Source organism: Naegleria lovaniensis (genome assembly GCF_003324165.1).
Source record: "Naegleria lovaniensis strain ATCC 30569 chromosome Unknown tig046, whole genome shotgun sequence".
In the NCBI taxonomy this organism is placed as follows: Eukaryota; Heterolobosea; class Eutetramitea; order Acrasida; family Naegleriidae; genus Naegleria; species Naegleria lovaniensis.
In genome coordinates this window covers 182,370-208,483 of record NW_025407868.1, presented here as the reverse complement: position 1 = coordinate 208,483, position 26,114 = coordinate 182,370, and the positions used below count along the sequence as shown (strand labels likewise).

At 37.1% G+C, this 26,114-nt stretch overlaps 14 protein-coding genes across 14 annotated transcripts; 7 read left to right on the top strand and 7 right to left on the bottom strand.

Moving 5' to 3' along the window:
- Nucleotides 1-7: 7 nt before the first annotated feature.
- On the bottom strand, nucleotides 8-2,275 carry C9374_010936 (uncharacterized protein; the record flags this gene model as incomplete). The annotated part of the gene is made up of 1 exon (XM_044686535.1): nucleotides 8-2,275. The coding sequence occupies one exon, from the start codon at nucleotides 2,273-2,275 to the stop codon at nucleotides 8-10; it is 2,268 nt and encodes a 755-aa protein (XP_044543540.1).
- Nucleotides 2,276-2,360: 85 nt separating this feature from the next.
- On the bottom strand, nucleotides 2,361-4,022 carry C9374_010935 (uncharacterized protein; the record flags this gene model as incomplete). The annotated part of the gene is made up of 1 exon (XM_044686534.1): nucleotides 2,361-4,022. The coding sequence occupies one exon, from the start codon at nucleotides 4,020-4,022 to the stop codon at nucleotides 2,361-2,363; it is 1,662 nt and encodes a 553-aa protein (XP_044543539.1).
- An 849-nt stretch (nucleotides 4,023-4,871) lies between these two features.
- On the bottom strand, nucleotides 4,872-7,550 carry C9374_010934 (uncharacterized protein; the record flags this gene model as incomplete). The annotated part of the gene is made up of 3 exons (XM_044686533.1): nucleotides 4,872-7,065; nucleotides 7,125-7,291; nucleotides 7,347-7,550. 3 exons carry the CDS (start codon nucleotides 7,548-7,550, stop codon nucleotides 4,872-4,874), a joined length of 2,565 nt encoding a protein of 854 aa, XP_044543538.1.
- An 891-nt stretch (nucleotides 7,551-8,441) lies between these two features.
- C9374_010933 (uncharacterized protein) lies at nucleotides 8,442-10,154 on the top strand (the record flags this gene model as incomplete). Its single annotated transcript, XM_044686532.1, has 1 exon — nucleotides 8,442-10,154. The coding sequence occupies one exon, from the start codon at nucleotides 8,442-8,444 to the stop codon at nucleotides 10,152-10,154; it is 1,713 nt and encodes a 570-aa protein (XP_044543537.1).
- Nucleotides 10,155-10,323: 169 nt separating this feature from the next.
- On the top strand, nucleotides 10,324-12,432 carry C9374_010932 (uncharacterized protein; the record flags this gene model as incomplete). The annotated part of the gene is made up of 5 exons (XM_044686531.1): nucleotides 10,324-10,458; nucleotides 10,509-10,553; nucleotides 10,607-10,778; nucleotides 10,826-10,845; nucleotides 10,897-12,432. 5 exons carry the CDS (start codon nucleotides 10,324-10,326, stop codon nucleotides 12,430-12,432), a joined length of 1,908 nt encoding a protein of 635 aa, XP_044543536.1.
- A 36-nt stretch (nucleotides 12,433-12,468) lies between these two features.
- On the bottom strand, nucleotides 12,469-13,194 carry C9374_010931 (uncharacterized protein; the record flags this gene model as incomplete). Its single annotated transcript, XM_044686530.1, has 1 exon — nucleotides 12,469-13,194. The coding sequence occupies one exon, from the start codon at nucleotides 13,192-13,194 to the stop codon at nucleotides 12,469-12,471; it is 726 nt and encodes a 241-aa protein (XP_044543535.1).
- A 251-nt stretch (nucleotides 13,195-13,445) lies between these two features.
- C9374_010930 (uncharacterized protein) lies at nucleotides 13,446-14,742 on the top strand (the record flags this gene model as incomplete). The annotated part of the gene is made up of 3 exons (XM_044686529.1): nucleotides 13,446-13,481; nucleotides 13,564-13,628; nucleotides 13,680-14,742. 3 exons carry the CDS (start codon nucleotides 13,446-13,448, stop codon nucleotides 14,740-14,742), a joined length of 1,164 nt encoding a protein of 387 aa, XP_044543534.1.
- Nucleotides 14,743-14,842: 100 nt separating this feature from the next.
- C9374_010929 (uncharacterized protein) lies at nucleotides 14,843-15,580 on the bottom strand (the record flags this gene model as incomplete). The annotated part of the gene is made up of 3 exons (XM_044686528.1): nucleotides 14,843-15,237; nucleotides 15,296-15,451; nucleotides 15,538-15,580. The coding sequence occupies 3 exons, from the start codon at nucleotides 15,578-15,580 to the stop codon at nucleotides 14,843-14,845; spliced, it is 594 nt and encodes a 197-aa protein (XP_044543533.1).
- Nucleotides 15,581-15,794: 214 nt separating this feature from the next.
- C9374_010928 (uncharacterized protein) lies at nucleotides 15,795-19,120 on the bottom strand (the record flags this gene model as incomplete). Its single annotated transcript, XM_044686526.1, has 6 exons — nucleotides 15,795-17,119; nucleotides 17,167-17,548; nucleotides 17,592-18,034; nucleotides 18,083-18,602; nucleotides 18,657-18,767; nucleotides 18,827-19,120. The coding sequence occupies 6 exons, from the start codon at nucleotides 19,118-19,120 to the stop codon at nucleotides 15,795-15,797; spliced, it is 3,075 nt and encodes a 1,024-aa protein (XP_044543532.1).
- Nucleotides 19,121-19,293: 173 nt separating this feature from the next.
- On the top strand, nucleotides 19,294-20,486 carry C9374_010927 (uncharacterized protein; the record flags this gene model as incomplete). The annotated part of the gene is made up of 4 exons (XM_044686525.1): nucleotides 19,294-19,443; nucleotides 19,503-19,689; nucleotides 19,860-20,126; nucleotides 20,167-20,486. The coding sequence occupies 4 exons, from the start codon at nucleotides 19,294-19,296 to the stop codon at nucleotides 20,484-20,486; spliced, it is 924 nt and encodes a 307-aa protein (XP_044543531.1).
- Nucleotides 20,487-20,722: 236 nt separating this feature from the next.
- On the top strand, nucleotides 20,723-22,087 carry C9374_010926 (uncharacterized protein; the record flags this gene model as incomplete). The annotated part of the gene is made up of 1 exon (XM_044686524.1): nucleotides 20,723-22,087. One exon carries the CDS (start codon nucleotides 20,723-20,725, stop codon nucleotides 22,085-22,087), a length of 1,365 nt encoding a protein of 454 aa, XP_044543530.1.
- A 182-nt stretch (nucleotides 22,088-22,269) lies between these two features.
- On the bottom strand, nucleotides 22,270-23,683 carry C9374_010925 (uncharacterized protein; the record flags this gene model as incomplete). The annotated part of the gene is made up of 2 exons (XM_044686523.1): nucleotides 22,270-22,958; nucleotides 23,044-23,683. 2 exons carry the CDS (start codon nucleotides 23,681-23,683, stop codon nucleotides 22,270-22,272), a joined length of 1,329 nt encoding a protein of 442 aa, XP_044543529.1.
- Nucleotides 23,684-23,827: 144 nt separating this feature from the next.
- C9374_010924 (uncharacterized protein) lies at nucleotides 23,828-25,228 on the top strand (the record flags this gene model as incomplete). The annotated part of the gene is made up of 1 exon (XM_044686522.1): nucleotides 23,828-25,228. One exon carries the CDS (start codon nucleotides 23,828-23,830, stop codon nucleotides 25,226-25,228), a length of 1,401 nt encoding a protein of 466 aa, XP_044543528.1.
- Nucleotides 25,229-25,314: 86 nt separating this feature from the next.
- Nucleotides 25,315-25,843, top strand: C9374_010923 (uncharacterized protein; the record flags this gene model as incomplete). The annotated part of the gene is made up of 2 exons (XM_044686521.1): nucleotides 25,315-25,487; nucleotides 25,609-25,843. The coding sequence occupies 2 exons, from the start codon at nucleotides 25,315-25,317 to the stop codon at nucleotides 25,841-25,843; spliced, it is 408 nt and encodes a 135-aa protein (XP_044543527.1).
- Nucleotides 25,844-26,114: the final 271 nt, after the last annotated feature.

Sequence of the window (26,114 nt, the reverse complement as noted above, 5' to 3'; positions counted from 1 at the left end):
GAAAACCTTAATCGAACTGCTTCAAGAAATAGGAAGGATTTGGCTCTTCTCCAAGCATATCTCGGACAATTAAGGTTGGATCCTTACTTCCACCACACAACGCCTCTTTTCTGAATTTTTCTCCTGCTTCTCTGTTCAAAGGATTTTCGAGTGGATGATAGAATTTGTACCACATGTGGTCAGCAAAAACTTTGGAATAGAGATACGAATAATATCCAGCTCCATAATTGCTGAAATGAATGAATTGCCCTGGATAGGATGTGCCTTCGCAGCATGGAATGGAAGCATATTTCTGTTTTAACTCGGCAAAAACTTGCGAGGTTGACTTTTTGGTTCTTGTCACAGAGTCTATCATAGGCCATCCTGAATGGAAGGTAATGTCCATAAGACCAAACATGATTTGCTCTTCAATATCCAGCCCAGTAAACATTTGCTTTCGTTTCTTCAAATATTCAAACTGAGAAAGTGGTAATGGTTCGTCTGTCTTGTAATGCCTTGCAAATGTTTGAAGGACTCTATAATCCCATGCAAAATGTTCCATGAATTGTGAAGGTGTCTCTACAAAATCAATACTCGTTCTGGTACCTGATAGATTTTGGTATGGTGTTTGTCCAAAAATCACATGAAGAGAATGTCCAAGTTCATGGAAGATAGTAGTGACTTCAGAGTGAGAGAGAAGATACACACGATCCGCAGAGAAGTTATCCACCACTGTTGGATCAATATTACACACAAGGGCTGTCACTGGTTTTTGATGAATGGTTGTTTTTCCACATCGAATACTAAAATTGGCAGCCTCCACATTCTTGGATTCCCGACTGAAAAGATCCAAATAAATATAACCAAGTAATCCCTCTGTTTCATGAACTACTGCAAGCTTTCTAACACTTGGATGATAAGACTCATCCGATGACAATTTCATTGGTTCCAAGTGTACTCCAAATAAACTCAAACAAATATGATAAATTCCTTCCATCACCTTATGAAGAGGAAAATAGTCAGAAACAAATACGGATGGTGATTCAATCCTTTGAACGGCAATACTTCTCAAATGATAAAGATCCCATTCATAAATGTCATCGCTCTTCTTAATTTCTCTCAAAACTTTCAGCTCTTGTTCTACCTTTGGTTTTATACTTTGTGAGAGGTCGGTGAGGAAATGGATTACATTTTCTGGAGTACGAGCACATTGATCATGTAAAAACCAATGCGCATAGGATGGATAAGAGAGCTCTTTGGCAAATGCGTCTCTGGCAGTAAGTAGCTCATCTAAAATTGAAAGATTGGTTTCCGAAGAAGAGAATTTGGCTTGATAAATCATTTTTCGAGTGGCTTCATCTTTCTGATTCACTAATAAATTTGTATAATAACTGGGATTGACATAAAATTTGTTATCACTTTTAAACAAGTATTTGGCTCCTTTCTTGAATAACACATCACCTGGGTTCACTTCAATAAATTTCATATCGTTCGATTCAAGGTTGTTGTACTTGGATACAGATTCACTGAATAAATAGGACAAAGTGTCCATGTATGATCTTAGTTGAACAGTTTTGTCTTCTTCTTTTTGTTGATGGACACCACCATGTTTTTCCATATCCTCTTGAAGTAAGCGAAGACATCTCTCTTGAACTTGATCTAAAGTATCAACGAGCGACTTGTCTTTGACTACGCTCAAGATTTTCTGATGCAAAACCACATCTGTGTTTAATTTGTGGAGATATTGAGAGAATTCAGTGTGTACTGCATCAGCCTTTTGTCTAAAACCAGTTCTAGGATCAACACATCGAATAAATTCCATTGCATCAAGAAATAGACAGAGTTGATTGGAAATTTCATCAGACATGTCCAAAATCTTTTCAGCATAGTCTTTTTTAGAAGCACAATCTTCTTCTTTCAAATTCACAATACTATTTCGTAGATCATCACAATTTTTATGAGCATTTCGCATTAAAACTTGGAAATCTTCCAAAGACTTTAAGTTTAATCCAATTAAACCGGTGGACGGATCCGAAACATGTTTATACGCAAAGTTCGAAGGTTGTTCATTTTCAGTTAATAAAACTTCAAAGTTCGGAATTGTTGTAGTTGTTTTGGAATTATAAGTTCTGTATAAAAATTGCGGATTAAATAAATTATTTTTGATCAATGATTTAACATTGTGGAATGTTTCATGATGAAGAGCATTGTTATGTATCTTGGAAAAAGTAGATCCGATGAAATGGTGATGACGAGGAAAGCGCAAGAGGTGCGAGGCTCGAACACTTTGCTTCATTTTTAAAGTTCAAAAAACAAAAATGATTGACGAAAGGAGTCCATATCCCAATTACATAATCCTTCATGTTACGATAACAAAATAATTATTGATTTACTGGTGTGACTCTATTTCCAACATATTTCTTTCTTCCATTTCGATGACGAGCGTTTCGTTGCGAACTAGATTTTGAGCCTCCAAAACACGAAAACAATCCTCCCATACATCCAGCTTCAGCATCACGACTATGTGTATTGTTTGTTGACGAAGAAGGTTGTACTGGCTGATGTTCATTTCCTCCTGTGTTGTTCATGGCCTGTAAATTTTTGCTGTCTTGTTGTTGGAGCTTTTTCTGAGCTGTTTTATCCGTTGCTTTTCTTTCATTGCTTTGTTTAAGTTGTTGGCTCAGTTGCTTCTTTTCCTTCATCAAGAGCTCAGTAATTTCATGAAGTTTGGCAAGTTCTGTTTCTTTGACCGACAGAATTTCTTTCATGTCCTTGATCATGAGAGCTTTCTGATTGAGGGATTCAGTTAATAGCCGAATTTCTTCTTCCTTGTCTTTGCCGTGCGACATGAATTGCTCGTCACCGAGATGGAAAGAGGCACTAATACCTGCTTGGATGTAGAACCCCTTTGGTTTTTTGCTGATAGGATAGGGCTCACTGTCCTTATCCAACATAATGACACCATCCCATTGTGGAGGTAATTCACTTTGTTGATACATTCTACAAACTTTGACAAATAACAAGGACAGCTTGTCATTATCATTCATTCTGTGTAACTTAGAGAATATGTTCATGGCAGCAATGAATTTTCTTTGTTGGAACATATCTAGCGAGGTCCTAAAATCCTTCCTTCTATCAGGCGAATATAGGAAAACATCCCAATTGGTATCAAAAACTTGATAGAGTTCAGTCGACGAGTTGGCAAGAAAGTATTTTCCTATTGGAGTAATGTTCATGGCTGGGTTGTTGAATGTTTTAGCGTTGAGTATTTCGCTTTTCTGTACAACTTGAGAAGAAATAACAATCGGAATATCATACACTCTGCCTAGGTTTGCCATTCTTCTCAGAACATCCTTAGAAGGTGTCATGATTGTAAAATCTGAGTGTTTTTCGTTGAAATGAACTGGAGCAATTTTACAAGGACAGGTATGGACAACGACATTGATATTTTCTAACAGAATATAGTTCCTTTCGGCTCCAGGAGCTGAATAGCTACTGGATTTCGAGCATTCTAGTGCATTCTTCCTTATGGCCTCTATACAATCGAAAGCACATTCAATTGCTTGTTGCGAATGCCGTGCTTCATATACTACTATGAGATATTCATCGTAATATTTATGGAATACGCCGTGGTATTTCTGTATTATAGGGTGAATAAGGGTCAAACAGTTGTTGATGAAGACATTTTCGTCATTGCTGTTGAGTCCATTCAGGCCACTGAACTGATACATGGCCAAGGTCATGTCCTTTTGCTTTCCATCAGAGAAGTTTGTTCTGGCAAGGCTGAAAAAGTCTTGGGGTATTAATGACGACGTAGAAACAGCATATATACTATTTTTGCTTTGAAGAAGATTGGCCGAACTCGATGAGTTTACAAGACGATCCATCAGCGATCCTTCTCTTTTCCGAGAGGTATCACCCCCAAGGCTAACATTAGATTTGGAATCTTTCATGGCCGTTGACCTTTTCTTGGACTCGTCTCCTCCGCTTTTTGTAGATGATGTGTCTGACTCATCGAAAAACTTTGTTGGTGACTCTGACATTCCTAGGGTGTTCAAGTGGTGATTGTTTTTGAGGTTGAGGGTTGATGGTTTCAATGGCGATAATGAAAACTATCTTAATGATGATATGCTATTGCAAGTTTTTGATGGCAAAAAGACTTGAGTCGAAGGAAATATACGCACTGTACTCTCGATGATGTTGTTGTTGTCTTTCTCTCTCTCGTTTACGAATAAATAACAATGATGTATCCTTAGAGCTTGTTGTCCATATATTTTTTAAAGACGTTAGCGACTGTTGTTTGGCAAGAAAGGTCTTGAGGGAGATGATGAGACAAGTGGCCACTGCACAGAGGAGAACTGTAGATGGAGTTAGCGCTCAAGAGAGCTTTTTTTTATGCGATGCGAAAACCAATAACTCTCAAAAATGAATATTTGGAAGGATTCCTGTAGATTCCATGATGATTGTCTCGACTAGCAGCGAGAGGACAGTCGGTGGTGGCTCTTTATCGCACATCAGCATGATGACGAGTCATCTCTCTCAAATCATGTTGCTGGAATAAGAGCCCTTGCTTGATCAACATTGAGGATTCTCTCTCAATAAAAACCAACTTGTACACAACGTCGAACAACAACAGTAAGGAAAGCGAGAAAGCCATTTATGGACATGTAGGAAAGAGATCAGAGGAAATTGGCCGCAACGGTCTGTATAGGTGACCTATGCTCTTCTTTGTAAATTTTCAAATGATTCGTGGGACATGCGCAAGAAGGAGATCAACACACAGGGTCAATACTTGTACTGTAGTAGTAAGGGAAAAGAGACAATAGCACACCAAGATGGGAGGTTATCATTTAGAGATAATCTCAATCAGAATTTCAGTTCACAATATGGATTTATTGTTCCTGCTGATGAACCTTAACAAACTTACGCTGTTCAGGATCATGCGAGCTCGTTTCTGTATCTTCTCCAAAATCTAATGTTCGTTTTACACCTCTCTTATAGTCGCTTGTACCCGATTGAGATATATCATTATTAGAAGATGAAATGATATCAAAGTGTTTCTTTGTACTGGACGATCCAAATTCATAGAGAGCCCTTGTTCTAGGAGTGAGTTGAATAGCAGGATAGTCTCTAGAAGGTGACAATAGGGCACTCCTTGGATATTGAGACTTTCTTGGAGAAAGCACAAAGTTTGGAGCAATCTTTGTCTTGGCGAATAGCTCAACATAGGGCATTTCTGGTCTTTCGAATTGAGAGTTGCCAGATGTCTTATCAAGAATAAAGCTTTTCACAGCTGGAATATACACACTGTTGTAAAATTTCACAATATCTCCAAACTCTCCTTCCTTGTCTAAAGGTACCTGCCACAATATCTTTCCAATTTCTACTGGTGATATCGACCTATTGTTTTCACATATTAGTCGATAATTGAAAATGATATCTTTAAATGAAATTCTCATTCTGTTAACCTTGTTACAAATTGCATACATTGAACACATAATCACGTGATCAATGTGTCTATTTACCATTATTGTTCTAGCCTCATTTAGTGCATAGTATACAATATGCCACACTTGTTCCATTAAATCCATAGTAATGATCATTGGATCATCAGACGTGTTCTGTTGAGTTTGATTAAAGTTGTAGCATAGTTCTTGAATCCGTCTCGAAACTAATTTATACATCTTACGGAAGAAGAATTGTACTGAGTTAGATCCTTTAGAAACTGGTTGTTTTCTGGATGCAATAGGGCTGTACATTCCAAACGTTTCATGAGAGTGATGTTTGCTTGGTGTTTCACTTCCAGGTTTTGGAGGCTGTACAATGGTAGAGTTAGAAAGTTTTGAATAGAGAACAGAGTTTCTTCTCCAAGCAAGAGACTCTAAAAGACGTTCCTCAATGTGCTTGAAGTGTCGTTTCAGAGCACTATTTAACCATGTTGCATTTTGAACAAAACTCTCAATCACTATGGATAATTCAAAAGGTTCAAGTGCAAAATGATTCAGAAGATCAATGAGACCAATCGAATCTTTCAAATTATATCCAAAGGCGATACATTCTACTGCACACACTATTAATGATCTGTGGAAATTTTCGTTGGTTAATAGATTGGTAAAGTTGGTAGCTCCACCTAATCTTTTTTCTTCTGCTTGTAGCATGTGTTTTAGAGTCTTGTAATAAATCTTTGATATCTCTGACTTTCGTTTGGACGTGTTGAATTCGAAAAGATTATTAAGATCCACTTTTTCCAGGAGACTAGCCAACCTATTTTCAATAGTCAACGTTTGATCAGGTGTACACGACTTGAAATATGTTAACAAAGCCTCGTCAGGTAATTGTGAAGTGTCTTTAACGGACTCTTCAATAACTTGTACTACTTGTAGAGTTGCTTGGAGAGGTGTTAGTGGGATAGAAAAGCCACCATGGCCTGGTGATTTCAGAGGAGATCTGAATGGATCATTTACCTGTGACAGTCTTGGGGGATTAAGTTGGAATACTGGTGCTGAGGTTAGTTTTGTAATATCACCAACGACGTTAATATCATTGGTGTACATAAATATTCTTTCGTCAAACCCAAGAGCGCCAAGAGTACTATCAACATCCTTCTCAAACACTGAATTGATTTGAGTTAAGGAGTCTTGGCCCATCACATATTCGGAAAAATCTGAAATATTGAATTGTCTCAGTGTGTTTGTGATAAATTCGTCATACTTTGGGTCCACCTTATCCTTGGCAATGTTGCATATTGAGTATAACTCGTCAATGGTTTCGGACAGTCTTACGTCCTTAGCAGTCTTCCAAAAAATGATCATAAAATTGATTAAACAGTTGGCACATTCTGTAAAATCCAGTAGTGTCGATGGTAAATGTCTGCACAGTACTACTAATGTAATCCATCCCACTTTGAATAGATCTGTATTTGTGGTAGGTGTGATAACTTCTCTAAAGCATTCCTGATATCTTTCAAATAAATAATGACAAAGAATAAGTTTCTTTTGAGATTTTTGAAGAACAGAATAGCAAGTAGAGTTTTCAAACTGAAGCGAAACCAAAGTGTTGTTTAACAACTCAAATGTTTCAACCAAACTGAAAATCAGCACCATTGTAAGCACAAAATTACCAATCGCCACAAATGTAATACATACTTCATATTTGGTTTGTGTATTAAACTTCCGATCGACACACCACTGTCAGTCTTTAGTGAAAATTTGTTATATTCTATCAATTGTTCGTCTGAGTAAAGATCATTTGGGCTTTCCAATCGTGATGCAATAAAAAGAGAGCAAAATGCAAGATAAACTTGTCTATTAGACTGTTGTAGTAATTAATGATGTTAGTGATAATCACAAACGCTCAAATAAACATACGCCAAATTCTAACACTTGCGATAGTGATGCTCCTTTTTGATATATCAATTTTGCTCTTTCAATCAGAGTGTCGTTGTATAAAATTTTTAATTCTTGGCATAAATTCACAAGCACTTGTTCTTGTGTGGCGTCATCGGTTGCTGTTGATGATGCGCTTTCTAATTTGTAAGTGTATTGTTGCTGTGATGGTGGAAACGCATACATTTTTTTTGATTAATAAAATAGGAAAAAAGGCGCCAAAAGGCGGGAGAACGAAGTGAAAAACAGATTGGCGAAATGTTTATCATTTTGAAGTAGTAATATACTGGGTTCGTTGTATTTTCACCTAAATACATGAAAAACGCTGATACACTTCCTCTCTAAAAGAAAGCCCTGTTTAACGGTCAATTTTTCCAAATTCCCTTCAAAAAGAGTTTTTGAAGAGAGAAACAATAGGAAAAGCGCAAGTAACCAATGCTAGTCTATGGCGGCGCATCCGACGTTGAAGCGCACTAAAAACCTGTCAGATATTCGTCAAGTCAAAAATGAATATGAAAGCATAAAAAAATTTATTCGTTGAATGTCATGCAGTAGAATTGGTAATAGTTCTGGTTTAGGGTGCTAGCAAGGATCTGTCTTCCGTGAGCTGTTCGTTGGCACGCTGTTGTTTTACAAGCTTCAGCTGAAGCGAATAATGGTGTAACGTCCTATGGCCTCTATATTTCGTTTCAGTTTGTCTGTTGTTGCAGTAAGAACCCAAGTTGCTTCGGTTCTTCAAACCCTTGCAAACCAATCAGGAAGAGACTCACTCATTTTATTTTTGATTCCTTTGGAGTTTACTCAAATCAGCTGACGTGGGATTGACGAATATCTGACAGGTTTCTAGTACCAATTGCGCCGCCATAGGGAGTCGCTTTAGCTGAAGCTAGTAAAACAACAGCTTGTTCTCAATTATGGTCCTCCATCATTTCATCAATTACAAAGCAATTACAGGAATTCAATTACATCAATCAAACTAATGCAGAATTAAATATCTCGTTAACGCTTTCTGATCCAATACACCCAACAATGCGGTACACTAAATTCCGAATCATAACACTTGACGAAAACAACAACATGGTCGAAAAGAAACATAATCGATTGTCCATTGAAGAAGTTGAACGTAATATCATCAACACTGGTTTAAGCAAAAAACAAATTAAAAAGTTGTATGAAACAAAATACATTCCATTCAGTGACCGAACCATTTCGAAATATCGGAAAGGGATTAAGGATGAAATAGCAAAAGAGATGATCATCATCAAAAGCAACAACGATATCAAAGGCTTTGCGATTGATCCAATTCAGTCTTTTTCAAAATTATTAACAAATACAAAAGTAATAGAAGTGATACGCTCGACAGGAAAATGGTTGGAACATGCTCCGATTTCTGGATTCAGAAGCCGAAAATTTGGATTTAACAAAAAAGGAGAATTTAAAGTTTATTCAATGGCAAGAGTGTCCACTGATGCCCATAAATTAAGTAGGAAAGTGAATGAAATACTTTGCTTTTTAGGGCTTGTTATTTGCGATGCTGCACAACATCATAGTAATTACAAATTATTGGCAGCGTTACCTAAAAACAGCGACAATCATTGTACATTATTGAGCTCATTCAAGCCAATTGAATCATTGATTGCAAAATTTGAAAGCCATCGGTTTATATTTGAATTACCAATTGCTCTATTTCAGAAAGATTCGTTTTTGAAAAATTTTGTGAAAACCTGTACCTCAGAGAAAATTATTATTCGGTTGCAATTTAATGTAGCAATGGGTGGAGATTTAAAAAACATGCTTGCATTGCAAACGGATGATAAGAATAGAATATGTTTTGTATGCCCTATTGATTATGAAACACACAAACAATTCTTGTTTTCGCTCAAGTGGAAAAACAATAATCGAGCTCAAGAAATACTGAAAATGTTGTTTCAGTCCAAAGAAAACACACGAAAATCATTACGAGAGACAATTGAAGGCAAAATCCAAATTGAAACCTGGGATTGTTTCACTGAACTTTTTACTGACAAGGGACACCGACACCCTGGTTTAGGTGATATTATTTTCGCCAATATTTCCATTTTACGAAGAATTCCTGACATTTTGCACCAATTCATGAGATTGGGAGAAAATCATTTACAGATTGCATTGCATGCTGCATTGAAAATTTCAAAGCAATGTCAAAAAGAGTTGAAACAATACTACAAGGACAAAGGATATTATGGCCAAAATGACAAAATTAATTTAATGGGAGACGATGTATGGGAAACATATGGCAACAAAATTATTGAAGATATCACTCAAATCATGGAAAAGCACGCAAGTAATCAACAACTCTCTACTCTTGCATACGTTTGGATTGGAAAGGTGACAAGAATATTTCAAGCAGGATCTGAACTCGTTAAATTATTGGTACAACCAACATTTTGCTCAGACAATGATTTACACAACGTTGCAAAGAAAATTGACCATTATATTTCTGTCATTGTCCCTGTTATTGGAGACACAATAGGCACGTATTGGAAAATGCCTTATTATTTACACATTCTCCAAGAACATGTGATCATGTATTTATTTATTTACAGAACATTGTACCCATTTGCCATGACAGTGCATGAACGACTGAACAAGTATGGCAAAGATATGTTCGCTCATACTATGAGGTTTGGAGGGAACGGAAATCCCACGAGAATTTATCGTACCTCTTCCAACGAACAGCTTGTGGAAGACAGATACCTTGCAACCCTAAACCAGTACTATTACCTCTTCTGCTGCATGACAGCTAACGAATAAATTTATTTTGTGCTTTCATGTTCATTTTTGACTTGACGAATATCTGACAGGTTTTTAGTGCGCTTCAACGTCGGATGCGCCGCCATATCTTAATATCGTTCTGCTTTCATGTGTGGCACAAACCCTTTACAAATTGGGCGCCATGTTGACGGTAAAAACATCAAATAAAATGTTGCCGTCTGTTGATAACTCAAACGACAATCATAACGGCGAGCACGGAGATCTCTCCGATAATGACGTTGCTCAGAAAGAGGCCATCAAAGTTTGTGTTCGGATACGACCCATGAGCAATAAAGAGAAAAAAGTATGTAGTAGACCTTTTGACCATCATTAAATTAATTATTGAAAATATAGAGAGGTGATGAATTCGCCATCGAGTATGACAATGTTTCTGTCAATGTACGTGACTACTAAATTTCAAACTGCTTTTTGCTAATGTTTCATTGCCATAGGTCAATTCAAATGCAACACACAAGCCGAAGGGAAATAACAGAGATAAGGGATTCACTTTTGATCGATGTTTTGGGCCTGATTCAACACAAGACGAAGTTTTTTCAGAGTCTGGAATATCGGATCTATTAAAATATGCTATTGATGGCTATGCATCTACGGTATTTGCGTATGGTAAGTTGAAAAATCATTTACTTTTGAAAATCTTAAATCTTTTGAAGGTCAAACCGGATGTGGTAAGGTATGAAGCTATCTCTGAAATTCGATACATTTTTAACATATCATATTTAAGACATACACTATTGTCGGAGAGGATGATGCACCTGGGATTGTGCCTCGATCAGCCATCTATATTTTCGATTATTTGAATCAAATGATGTCAATACCTGAAGAAACTCATCAAATTCGAGTAAGGATGAGAGCATCTTGCTTGGAAATCTATCAAGAACAAGTGAACGACTTACTTAATCTAAGATCTGTAAATTTACCAGTGCGATGGAGCAATAAGGATGGATTTTTCGTAGAGAATTTATGTCTAGTTGAAGTTGAAAATCTTGACGAATTAATGACAGTGTTCAATGAAGGAGTTGCAAACAGAAAAGTATCGTCTCATGAGCTTAATAGAGACTCTTCGAGAAGTCATTCTATATTTTCAATACATTTCGATATTTCATCCACGGATCCAGTTGATGGGTTCCATAGTAAGCGATATGGATCGATAAGATTTGTTGATTTGGCTGGAAGTGAAAAGCTTAAAATATCGAAATCGAAATCTGTGACAGAGACCTCAAGTATTAACAAATCATTACTAACTCTCGGAAAAGTTATTAGTTTATTAAGCTCTCCAAAAAAAGACAATCCATACATACCCTACAGAGACAGCAAATTAACAAAATTGCTTATGGATTCTCTAGGAGGAGAAAGTAAGACACTCATGATTGCATGTTTAACCCCTTCATCAAAATATGCTGAAGAAACGCTAAAAACCTTAATTTATGCTGGAAGAGTTAAAAAAATCAAGAATATTCCCATCTCCAAAATGGACCCTAAAGAAAAGTATATTTTGAAACTAAAGGAAGAGATTAAACTACTTAGAGATGAGGTTGCATTATACAAAGCGAAAGCCCTCACAGTGTCCCCCAAAACAGAAAAAAGTTTTAGGCACGAGGTCAAATCATCTGTTGTTGAGTTTCCTCTGGTGGAGCGAAAACGGGTGTCTGCTAAAAACATGGAGTCGATAACCAACGAACCGCTTTTTGAAAGCAAGTTACCTCTTATTTCCAGTGGAGAAAAGCGGAATTTAATTGCAAAGGTGGAGGACGACGTGAGAGGTCTAAATGGTCTGTTGAAGATCGTAGAGAGGAATGATGATGACAATGAAGATGAAGAAATCAAACGGGCCCAAATTCACAATAGTATTGAAAGCCTTAAAAGTCTATTGGAAGAAGAGCGACACATGCACTTGGAGAAAATACCGCAACTGAAGGCTAAAATCAAATTGTTAACAGAAGACAACCGAAGATGGAAAAGAATTGTCAGACATAACATGGACTTTGATTCAGAAGATTATGAGAAGCTTAAAATCGAAAACAAATATCTCAAACAATATTTAGCATCCAAAGGTTTAGATCCTTATGAAGGAACTTCTTTGAGGAGGGACTCAGAAAAAGAAGCAACAAGAGCAGAATCGAGAAATGACAATCAAGAAACTCCACCACCTGTCATTGACGATTTTGAAGAGCATAATGGACGTGCTTCCAGCCAGGGATCCTCCCACTCCACCAGCCAAGGCGAGGATGAGCTTGAGTCTATTGTAGAAGTCATTTAAGGTTATTTTGTAGATAGCTCCACACAATCACTGTTGTTATTTATTTTTCTTGTCAAGCCTCCGTGCAGATAATGCTTGAAATTCAACTGTTGATTCAATATTTTCGTTCGAATGCAAGCACAAAAAGTCCCTCAAAAAGCTAAACGAATCCAGAAAAGGGATAACCTTTGGCTCCAACACGTTGATAATGAATAATTTCCACAAGTTTCCAGTCACAAGACCAACAAAACTTCCTGCCAATACTTGGTAAACTGTGTGGTAATGCAATGCCACTCGTGAATAAGCAACTATAGATGCTAATCCAAATAAACTCAAAAATGTCACATTCTTCCACAGTTGCGACCTCACTTTAAACCAGCACAAAACTGTACAAGCAAAGAAAAACATAAATTGTGAGTGTGAAGAAGGCATTCCAAAATGTTCCACTAACTCAGTAGCAGTAGTTGGATCCACATTCCTAAATTTTGCTACCAATAAATTTGGTGGTCGATCCTGTGCAAATTGATGTTTCAAAAAATCATTCACTATTTCATTGGCCAAAATTCCTAGTATTACAAATAACGATTGATATTCCCTGTTAATAAAAAACGAAACAGCCATGGCGACCACAATAAATATCGGAACAAGAGCACACAGTGCAAATATGAAGGATAACGTATTTCCTTTTTCATAAACTACAAAAGTAAAACTAAAGGCTTTAATAATCGCATCAGGAGCAAGATAGACTTCTTCCGATGAAATTGCAGGCATAAATGAAGACATTTTTTAAACAAGGAGATCCACAGTTTTGAAATTAGGATGACCTCCATGATTCAATACATGCTGCACAATGATGTCATGTTGGATGCATCACAGTAGAATTGTTGAATATCGGGTCCCAATGTTGGAATTGTTCATCGTTTACAGAAAAAAAATACAACAAGGGTGTGATAATCCTCTCTCTGTGATACAATCTGAGATCATCATCATCATCGGAACACAACAAGTGATTGATTCCATATTGAATTTCAAGAATGGAGGCAAAAGGAACTCCTTTAGTGATTGATAATGTAAGTGAGGATCGGGCCAAATGTTCCATTGAATTTTGTCCTTAATACAATGAACGATACTGCTCCCGGTTTAATCGTACAGGGATCGGGAATCATCAAAGCAGGCTTGGCAGGAGATGAAATACCGCATATAGTTTTTAATAATTAGTAAGTGTAGTGAAATGCTCGTACGGATACATCTCATTGTTATTGAAATAGTATTGGATTTACAAAACATGTACGAGTGATGCCTGTTGCAGGACCAAAATATGATTGCTGTGTTGGTAAAGTTGCAGAGGAAAAGAGAGGTATTTTACGCCTTATTTACCCAATGGAGCATGGAATTGTCACAGATTGGACAGCAATGGAGAAAGTTTGGGATTATTTGTATTCATGTTTAATGGATAAGGAAACTGGATTAGGAGACACTTTTCGAAAAGAAGATAGTCCAGTGCTGCTAACAGAAGCTCCTTTGAACCCAAAGAAAAATAGAGAGAAAGCTGCTGACATTTTCTTTGAATCGTATAACGTGCCGAAATTGTTTTTTTCTTTGCAAGCAGTGCTGAGCTTGTATGCCAGTGGGTCAATGACAGGAGTAGTTCTGGATAGTGGTGATGGTGTAACGCACTCTGTACCAATTTATGACGGATTTGCCATTCCAAATGCCATTTCAAGGATTGACGTTGCAGGACGGGATATTACAAATTATTTACAAATTCTACTGAGGAAGTCAGGTTACAATTTTCACACATCAAGCGAGCGAGAGGTTGTAAAGGCAATTAAGGAAAGTGATTTGACATATGTTGCTCAAAATTATGAGAAAGAAATTCTTGAAGAGGAAAAAGGTTTATGTGAGGCTAAAACGTTCAAACTGCCAGACGGCTCGCTCGTCTCCATGACAGCAGAGCGATTTATGGCTCCTGAAATTCTGTTCAAGCCACATTTAATAGGACTAGAATATATGGGTGTTCATGAATGTGTTATTAATTCCATCAACTCTTCAGATCTTGACATTAGAAAGGATTTATATTCGAATTTATTCTTTGCAGGAGGGTCTACATTATTTGAAGGCTTTTGTCAGCGCATGCTGTCTGAACTGAAAAAACTAGCTCCGAAAGACGTGCCTTCTTTGAGAATATCAGCTCCAAACGAAAGAGCCTACACGACTTGGTTAGGTGGATCCATTCTCGCTTCTCTTCCTTCTTTTAATGATATGTGGATTACAAAGAACGAGTATGATGAGCATGGAACGAGTATAGTATCCAAAAAAGCTTTTCTTTAAAGAACTTCGAACTTTCACTTAGTTGTGAGCTTTTATTCTTTGTCAGGGGTGTAGGTATTGAGTCAACTTCAAGATCTCTGTAGATTCAACGCCATATATTTTACAAGATCAAACAGCCCTTCTTCTTCTTTCCAGAAGGTGCTTTCTTGGTGTTCTTAGGAGCATTACTCTGCTGTTCCTTTTCCTTTCTGACTTCTCTCACCAATTCATAGAAGGACTCCTCAACGTTGATTCGGGATTTGGCAGAGCCCTCGAAGAAAGGAATACCCCATTCCTCAGCCTTATTCTTGGCCTCGGCTGTGGACACTTTTCTTTCCTCTTCCAAATCGCACTTGTTGCCGATCATTACCATTGGAACTTTGTCCTTGTCTTTAACTCTCAAGATTTGATCTCTAAATTTGTTCAATTCATCAAAAGTGGATCTCTCGATAATGCTGAAAACTAGCAAAAATCCGTGGCCCTTTCTCATATAATCGTCTCTCAAGGCTTGATATTCTGTTGGATCAATTACATTAAAATATTATTAGTAATGATAATTTGATAAAACACAAACCTTCTTGTCCTGCTGTATCAAGAATTTCAAGGAAATATGTTACACTATCAATTGTTACTTGCTTAATATAGCTGTCCTCAATAGTTGGATCGTACTCTTCAGCAAAGGTGTCTGGCTGGACGAATCGGATGGTAAGAGCAGATTTACCGACACCACCTAAATGTGTTTGAATCAGGTTGTTGTAGTTATTATGCCGTATGATGAACCAACACCAGCAATTCACCCAATATCAACCTACGTACCTCCTCCAACCACAGCAAGTTTACATTCAGATGTTGAGGCCATATTTTTGTAGTGAGAATTAGTGGTATTTTTTTAATGTTGTTGTTGTGGGAATTTGTACTGCAGGCAGCCTTTGCCATTCTATTAAGGCTAGCAAGCCTTAGAGAATGAACTCGGTTCATTGCAATTCCATGGAAGACGAGAGATATGTCCAAGATGAAGTGTCTGTGTTCTTTGATTCATTGAGATTAATAGAGTAAGATGAAGTCCTAGATGATTAGAATTGATAGGTATGTCTTTTGAGAACGCCAGCTAGCATGGATGACTCTTCTTCCAACTCGAGAGGGTCCAATATTGAAACTTGTAGTTTCTTGATGGCCTCATGGTAACAATCTTCCCATTCACAATCTGAGAACGCAGATGCAATAATTTCTCCACCCTTTTCAATCATGTATTCCTGTACTTGAACGCTGCTCCTAATGAAGGAATCTAGATTCACATGGTTCGTAAAATGAACCAGAGTGGAAATGAGCTGTTTCTTGAGAGTCTTAATGTACTTGTATTCTGAATATTGAGCTGTGGGATTATCAGATGAGAGTACCTGTAGCGCTTCTAATAAACTCTTCCACACTTTGAAATTGTTCAACTCCGTTCCATAGTGTTTTGTCAACGAGAGTGCCAATACAGCTTGGATTCTCACCTTAAAATTGTCATCAGTTGAAAGTAAATCACATAAAACATTGACTGCTGTATCGATGGTGCTGGTAGATGCAATATTAGCGTTTCCAAGCAAGCTTCCAAGTGCATAGCAAGTGTTCCATCGTGCTTTAACAGAAGTCTCCTTCGAATTCAATGTCTGTATAAATTTTTCAAGTAGAAAGTTCTCTATGGTCATGGATTGAGTGGCACGTAAGTTTGGCTCTAAACTGTACTTGTTACTATCCAATTTGAATATATCATGCTCTAAAATTTCTCTTTTTGCAAAGTTGGAAATGTTTCCTAGTGCTCTCACAGCATTACATAGTACTTTGTCATTATCATTACATGAATTTAGACATGATATCAAAATAGGTAGCACTAAATCAGTATTGTTGTCTTTGATATTTTCTGAGAGTCGTAAGGAATCACACAAGTTTGCAAGTGACCACGATGCTCGCACTCTCACGTTCAAAGAAGGGTCCAACAGCAATGTCTTAAAATCTTCCAATGCTCTCTTCAAAAAGTTATAATCATTTTGCAGTCTGTTGAACAAGACAAAAACTCCAACTGTACGACATGCAGATTGTCTCACATTTGGTGATTCATCCTTCATCGTTGAAAACACTAATGATATGATTCGACCAGAAAGGCCATCTCCAAAAGTTTCAAATGTTTCTGGAATAATGTTAGAGAATATAGAAACAGCTGCGGACCGTATTGTCTGATTATTGTCAGCAATAGCGAATTCCAGAACAGTATCGGTAATCTTTTCCCAAATAGTCTCTGTGAGTTGATGAGTATTGAACCCACCGACTGGTTTTTTAATGGACACAGCTGGAATTTTAGACTCATTGAAAGGAGATGTAAAGTTATTAATAATTTGAATTAGGGTCAACCTTAATGCTGTTTCATGGTGGTATTAAGGTAAAAAACGTTCAATGTGTACTTACTTTGATCATGATGATTGAGACCTAGTCGTATCTTTTGTAAAATAATATCCCAGTAGTTCCAAAGAAAATCTGGATAGTTTTTGGCAATATTTGCTAGTACTTGGGCAGATTCTGTTCTTATAATATACACATATTCGTCTGAAAGGTAATTAATAAGTTTTACAATAATGTTGAGCTTAGCGTCTGATAATATTGTTCCAACCTCGTTTAAAGGTTCCTTTGTGCCAAACAATGAGCCAAGGCACATAAATGACTGATTTTGAACGGTTTTATCCACATGCCCTGAGGTTACATTCGCAACTAACATTTCTGCTATTTTTTGCAATAGGCTTTCGCAATCCATTTTTAAGTAAGGTGTGTTTTCAATGAGTAATGAGAGAGTCTTAATTACCGTGTTAAAATTGAACAGCTCTAAAAAAACATACCCTAATGGATAAAGGTAAAACTGGTAAAGTTTCATGTTGGATCGAATAAATTAAAGTATGGTGCAGTTCCTTGATCATGAGAGCCAGACTTTGTGAGAATGACGTAAAAGCTGAAGACTTGGTTCTAACATCGCTAGCTTGAGCTAAATACAACTCACTGTTCTCAAGTATGGAAGCAAGAGCCTGTACAGCTGTAGATCGAACTTTTGAGGATGGATCGAATAAAATTGTTGTAGACAGTGTTTGCTTGAATTTAGGGTTTGGATTCAAACTGTCTCTCTCAGGAATAAAAGCTTTCCATTGTGAAAACAATGATTTAAAATCCTTTTTGGCTAGTACAGTAAATAATTGCAAACTTTGAAGACGAATTTTGATGGATTCTCTATTTACAAGTGGCAAGTCAGAGTCAGAGTAATCCGAATCGGAAGCAAATCCATTGGAGTCTAATATACACCAACAAGTTAGTACATATACATATGCATAACACTCACCTTTCTTTGAAGAGTTGGATGTCTGAGAGGCTGGGAAAAAATTGGTACCAAAAAACATCAATCGTGTTAAATGTGTCACAATTTTCTCAACGTCTTGAACATGAACTCTTTCTCCAATTTGAATGACGGAAGTGAGAGTTTTCATTACTGAAAATAATATTTTTTGTAGTCCACTATCTACAGAAATATTCCGAGCCAAAATTTCAAAATTTTGGAACATTGATAAATAAACAGTTTTGCAATAAGGAGAGAGAAATTCAGGAGATGCTTTTGAGAAAATATTTACGAGGCAATTGATCGCTTGTCTCCTCACCTCCATATCCGAAATTGACACCTTAGATTGGGGAATCACAACGGCGAGCACAGAGTTGTGAACTTCTTGTGAATATTTTGAAGCCATGTCATACAATATAAAGCTCAAAGTTCTTAAACAATCCGCCAAAAGCCAGGACGAAGAAGATGAAACAAAACTGATCAAATTCATAAGCAGTTTTCCTCCTGTTTCTTTCGAAAATTGGATCTAAAACGATGAGGTAAACGTCTTTCTTTCTTGATAAAATTATGAAATACATACTTCATGTTTTACGGAGAGAGTAGAGATCAATTGACATAATTTTGAAATGAGTAAATCTTGAGGATTTTGTGTTAGATATTCTGAAATGGATAGGATGACACTTGCACAAAACTGTGAAAACAAAAATCGTTCTCATATGCATGATGACAAATGCATGAATGGCTACATACCTCGATATCTAAATTTTTCACGGGATATGATACGTTATTCAACTCGTCTAAAACCTCTCCCACAGATTTGTTCACAACACTTGTCGATGTCGTTGTTAGAAAGTTGTGGGCTTCAGTCCATTCCTTCGGCCGTAAATTTCCTTGCGAATCGTTCAATATTGAATTCGGCAATTGATTTGATGACCCATTTCTTCCTAACGTGGTCCGATGGTGCTTCTTTGTCTTGTTGTATCCCGTGCTCGATTTGTTGCTGTGGTTGTATTCAAAGGTCTTCTTTGAAGCATTGCTCGACATTTTTTGATGCATTTGCCGCGCCGTGTAACCCAAGTTATTTAAAGAACTGCTTTTTTTTGTCAAAAAAATATTCGGTTTTGCTGTCCATCTCTTTCAACTGCTCTTTGTACAAATATCCCAACAACACCTCTCAGAGGCAAGAAATAATTTCATCATCATCATATACATCAAAGATGGCTTCAAACTCCGATTTAGACAAACAAATTGAAAAGTTAAAACGTTGTGAACTCATCAAAGAATCAGAGGTTAAAGCACTTTGTCAAAAAGCAAAGGAGATTCTGATTGAAGAAGCTAACGTACAACGTGTTTTTGCTCCAGTAACCGTAAGTAGACTATCATTTACTTCATCCCTATTCATATAATATGCACAATCTTCAAATAGGTTTGTGGTGATATTCACGGTCAATTCTATGATCTGAAAGAACTTTTTAAAGTCGGAGGTGATATTCCTGATACAAATTATTTATTCATGGGAGATTTTGTGGACAGAGGATTTTACAGTGTGGAAACATTCTTATTATTACTTGCCCTTAAAGTTAGATATCCTGATCGTATTACACTCATTAGAGGTAGGTCTTACTGAACGCTGCACACTTTGTTGGTTTACCCATTCCTATCACATAATCTTTTACGCAACTGTTATTTCCATCGTCGTGATGATGCGACGCCAACCCCTTCTTCGATTACGTTCAAAATGTTTATTATATTAACTTCACCGTTTTGGCTGTTGCTCTTTTAGGTAATCACGAAAGTAGACAAATCACACAAGTCTATGGATTTTATGATGAATGCCTCAGAAAATACGGAAGTGTAAACGTTTGGAGATACTGTACTGAAATATTTGATTATCTGAGTTTATCTGCCTTGATTGAAGATAAGGTGTTTTGTGTCCATGGAGGACTCTCCCCTTCAATCACCACTCTTGATCAAATCCGTAAAATTGACAGAAAACAAGAAGTACCACACGACGGTCCAATGTGCGATTTGTTGTGGTCTGACCCTGACGGTAAGTCTTTTTGTTTGACATTTAATCTAATCCAAAATAGATATTGATGGTTGGGGCTTGAGCCCAAGAGGAGCCGGATATTTGTTTGGAGGAGACGTTGTGGCTCAATTCAACCAAACCAATGGTATTGAACTCATTTGCCGTGCTCACCAACTTGTTATGGAGGGCTTTAAGCACATGTTCAATGAAAGCTTGGTCACAGTCTGGTCTGCTCCAAACTATTGCTACAGATGTGGTAACGTAGCTGCAATTCTGGAACTAGACGAAAATTTAAAGAGGAATTTCAAAGTTTTCGAGTCTGCACCACAAGAGTCTCGTGGCATTCCAGGCAAAAAGCCAGCTCCTGATTATTTCTTGTAAACTTTACTTTTTCAATATTTAACAGATCCTAGTTTATACCAACTTTCTCAATAATACATCGAGCTTTCCTAATAAAATCATTCTCACTGTAGTAATGTTGATCGAACGAATTTTCAACATGTTTTGTGCTGACCCAGTTTGGCGTGTCAGGCTTGGCCTTAACAAAATTTGCGCCTTGAGAAACCGTTATGCAAAACATTCAAAAAACAAACACTAAAAAAATTCAACACAACACCATGATGTACCAACGGCCCACCACCTTGTCGATGGTGGTACCTAACGATGAAAATACCAATCCAATGGCTGCCGAAATGATACAATCCAAAGATCCCATCAAACCAATTTCGCTCCATCCTTCAAAACCAGTCATTGGTAAAAAGACAAACACGACAACATTACTAACCACCAAAGAAGATACAGCAGGAATGAGGACCGCTCTCTCCTCCATTGTGAATCGAGTCAAAATGATCACCCGGCCAAAGAAACCCGAGGATTTGAAAAAGGTGAGCAATGAGAGTACAAACTCTTCAACGAGTACTGCTGCTCTTGCTGCTACTACAACGACATCCAACCAAGACTCTGAAAACAAGGATCCACAATTATCATCAAGAACCTCACAAGCAGCATCATTATCCACTGAGGCAACGACGAGCAGCAACAATAACTCTACCAATGCTAATAACGAACCCTCTACTTGCTCTCAAAAACAATCCATGGCATGTACTCCCCAAAAGAAGACCACTGAATTCTTCACCTCACCAGGCATAGATAAGGCTGATGCTAATGATCCTCAATCCTGTGTCGAGTATGTGAAAGATATTCATTCTCATCTCAAGAAGATTGAAACTAAATACAGAGCAGATCCTACCTATCTCTCGAAACAATCTATCATGAGGCATAAACACAGATTCACAGTAGTGAATTGGATGATTGAGATGCATCAGAAATTCCAACTCAATAATGCTACACTCTTTCTGGCTGTGAACCTTTTGGATCGATTCCTCTCCTTGCAAGATGTTCCTCTTAAGAGTCTACAATTGCTGGCTGCAACTTGTATGTTTGTCGCAGCTAAATATGAAGAATTGCAATATCCAGTATCGGCTGAAATTGTTGAAATCTCCTCACACGTCTTTTCTAAGGACGAGCTTCTCAAGATGGAGAGAATTCTGTTGAAAGAATTGGATTTCAACATTACAGTCGCTACTGTTTATCCATTCTTGAAGAGGTACTCGAAATGTGCAAGGTGTGATTTCAATCAATTAGCCCTTGCATATTATCTTGCAGAGTTGTCTCTACTTGAAGAGGCCTCTCTGTACTATCTTCCATCTCAAATAGCTAGTGCTTGCATCTATATTGCTGGAAGGCTTTGTCAAAAGAAGAATAGTTGGGATGATGTTTTGCACTACTACACTGGCTATACAGAGCAAGACATTGAACCATGTGCTAGTGTGATTGTTAAAATTGCAAGAAAGTACAGTTCCAATGACATTAAAACCTGTACCAGAACAAAATATAGCCAAGAAGAAAAGGCGAAGGTGGCATGGATTGTCATGTCTTACTTTAACAGATCAAACCAAAAATCGATCACCCCCAGAGAATAATTCTAGAATCACTAATGATCGTCATTAAAGGAAAACTTTAGTGACTTGTCAAGTTTAAATAAACTCTTCACTGTAAATTTGAAGTTCTACAACCAATTAGTACAATCAATGAGAAACTGTGAAGTCAAAGCCATTCAATAAGTACAACAACAACTGTGAGCCAATCAAACAAGGCTAGCGAGTTAATCCACAAGCAGGGACATGTCCAGTTGTTCGCTTTCTTCCACACAGCTTGGATTTACAAATTCTCTAGCCTTGGCAAAGTCTTCGTAAACCAATTCTCTTGGCATAATGTTGGTCATGGATGTTTTTGATTTGAGCTCTCGATCAATAAGCTCCTTAATGGGAAAAGAGAGAGCCTTCTTACATAGTTCTGTGAGATCACTTCCGCTGAAACGATTTGTAATATCAGCAAGTTTTTCAAAGCTTAGATTTGGTGACACTCTTTCATTCTTCAACAAGAGCTTCAAAATTTGAATTCTACTCGTTCTATCAGGTGCATCAATCTTGAATTGAAGAGGCATTCTTCTTAAAGCTGCAGCGTCAAGTTGGGACTTCAAGTTAGTTGCTCCAATTACCATAACTTGATCACCCTCTGATGAAGTTTCAAAACCATCCCATGCTGAAAGGATGATACTAATTCTTGCCTTGGAGACTTCATGCATTTGGAAACTGGATTGTCTTGAAGGTAGGAGACTCTCAATTTCATCAATGAATATAATACAAGGTTTCACTTTTGAGGCAAAACTAAAGAGGGCTGCCACTAGTTTTTCTGTCTCGCCGTACAAAAAGTCTGACAGGAATTCTCTTTTAACATTCAAGAATGCACAGTTACATTCTTTTGCGATGGCTTTCGCCAAGCTTGTTTTACCTAAATTTTACCAATGAAGGGAATGCAAGAAGAGTAGAAATAATAATTTTCAACACAAACAATAATAGTAATTTGTAATACATACCAGTACCTGGTGGACCATAAAATAAAACACCCTTTGGTAATCTTCGCAATTTCATGCTGGTGGTATCGGTAGCATTTTCATAAATATGTGGATATTTAAGTGGAAAGCATACGGACTCATAGACCTCCTTTTTCAACTTTTCCATTCCTCCAATATCGCTAAAATTATGATCCAAATCTTCGGGTAGTACTAAAAAATCGGAAACAGTTTTCTCATACTTGTTTAACGATTTTTCATAGAGTGATGTGTAGAAATTTTCTGCATCTTTTTTAGGCTCCTCTATTCCAAAGCTCCTGCAAATCAACTCGCCAATTTTTCTCTTTTTTCTTGGTAACAAATTGCTAGTGCCTTGCTTTCCGCTCGAGTTTGCTAATAAATTAGACAATAATGGCATGAACAAATACTTTATAGATAAGAAAGTCAATAGCAATGTTAATCCTGTTTCCGACACCGATAACAATAGTCTTGTTATCCCGCTAGACGATGATTCACGTGTTGCCAAAATTATTTCAGTACTATTATCTGTTGTAGGTACATTGGATGAAGATATACTTCCTCCTGTGGTGCTTGAGTTTGTTGATGTCGGAGTTGAGGCCGATGATGAATCCCATTTCTTGAACAAGTCTCTCAAAAAACTCATTTTTTTTTGCAATCAAAAATAAATTAGAATTTGGTTTTGATTGAGTCGTATGATGACAGTAGTCATGAATTGAACTGATGCTGAGGGCGTTGGCGAAGTCATGGATGGAATCACTGAATTTACTGAGCCAACAACATGAAAAAAATGAAGGAATTCAAATTCTTTTGGGATGAATCATGTCAACCGTTGAATACAGACATACTCCTCCAAATTTTACATTATTTAAATTTACGAGAAATTAATATGCTTGCTGGATTTCGAGGATGGCAATCAACAGAAATTTTATTTGAATTTTATTGGTGTGAAATGATACAAATCGAACATACATTTTGTAAATCCAAGTTAGGTGCTCAATTAATCACATGTGCATGGCATGACATATTTTGGAAAGAACCAATCACAAAAAAGATTAAATTCATCAATGAGCAAGTCTTGAGTATTTATTTCCAGCATGAAGACCTACTAGAAATTCCACAAAAGAATTTTCGAAGAGATTTTATTTCACAAATTTGGCAACACATAGTGCCATCTGTTTTTGAAAACATTACTCGGCAACGTATTGAAAGAGCCAAATATTTAGAATCCATTCCCGATTATTTATTACAAATCATGAATGACAAATCACAGAAAAAATCAAAACAACAGAAATCATCAACCAACGACCATTCTCTCAATGAGAAGGTAATTGATCATGACAAGAATCATGTTGGAGCTGGTCTGAAACACACTCCATCCATTGCTTCGTTAATGTATCATAAATCTCAACAAGGGATGTTTATTGAAAATACAGAACAAGAGATTGCTCGTTTTTCATGTCATAACCACAACAACTCGGAAATGGGAGTTCATGGACCATTAAGGCTCAGTACTGGTGGCGTTTCGAATTCTAAAACACTGAAATGGTACATGGTTGGAAAATCACAAGTTGGGAAAACCTGTTTAATGTGTCAATTGACGAATACGAATTTTGATTGGAACGACGTTCCTGAAACTCTAAACAATTATTCCACGACTTGTTTCATTCCTCGAACGGACATGATTACTCAGCACAGTGTGGAAGATTACGATATTGAATATTTTGACATTTCATCAAAAGAGAGTCATTTTGAGAGTTTGTCAAATGCCACTGTTTGTACATTAGCCTTTGCTGTGGATGACTGGAGCTCTATGACTTACTTATTCGATCACTTGCTTTGGGAAATTTATCAATTTCTACCTCAACATGCAACCATTCAAGTACTTGGTTTAAAGAAGGAAAATAGAGAAATTCAACGATGGAAATCCCTCTTCGCTTTGTCAAGCAATGATGTTTCAAGTTCACCTTGTAACAATATGGAGACCGAGTTTGCAGAACCAGTCTCGTATGAAGAGGCCTTGAAATTTTCGCAATATATTGGAGCTAGTGCTTATGATGAAGTGAGTGCTCGAAAATGCATTGGATTACAACATTGGAATCACCGATTGGCATGTTTGAGACATTTCGATCAATTTCATTGGAAGAAGATCTCTCAAGTCAAAAAGAACAAATTATGTAGCAAACAATAACCCACACGAACATGCATTAGACTGTTGCATGAGTTGAATTTCGCAGCAAGTTCACTATCTCTCTGCTTGGTTCAAACACAAAAAAAATGTTTGATCTCAGTGAAATGGGTCCTCAACAACCACCAAAAGGTGCTGTGTTGATCTGGAAATTTTGTGATGGCTGCGGAAATGATTTTTCCATGTATTCATTGAATAATAATTATTTATTGATTTATGATGCAATAACGCCCATGCAAAGCTCTTCGGGAAGCTATTCGGGGTAGGTTGAAAGCTGTGTTGAGCTCATTGCATGAATGATGGTTGATGATCATTATATTTGCCATAATAATTATTTATTGATTTTGATATTGATTCGATGAATGTTGAACAATTTCGTGTAGTGGAACTTCTTATCAAAAACAACTCTCTCCAAATGAATTTAAAATTCTAGATGATGCTTTTGAACAGCTGAGAAAGAAAACAAGTGGTCATTGTGATAAGAGAGCCATGGGAACTGGCGTGTTTACGAAAGGCACAAACAAGTTCATTATGAGAATGGGAGATTTTTCAGAGTTTGAAACATTAATTAGGACTCACAACACGGATTCTCCTCATCATGTTGATGAAGGTTACTGAGAGAGTACCTGTACAGCATGTAAATATGTTCCTTCTTCCAACACGTACTTTCAAGACTTTTATTAAAATTTCTTCATTGAGGCAGCACGTTGTCATCACTCTCTGGGAATCAATTGATCATTTTCTTTGAGGTGGAGTGGTGAATTCTTACATCTATTTTTCTCAACGAAAACACAAAACTTCCATTCACCAATCACTACGATTCTTATGATAACCCAGTTCATACAAATCAGTCCATAAAATCGCTTTCTTGTTATCGTTCAATCTTCAC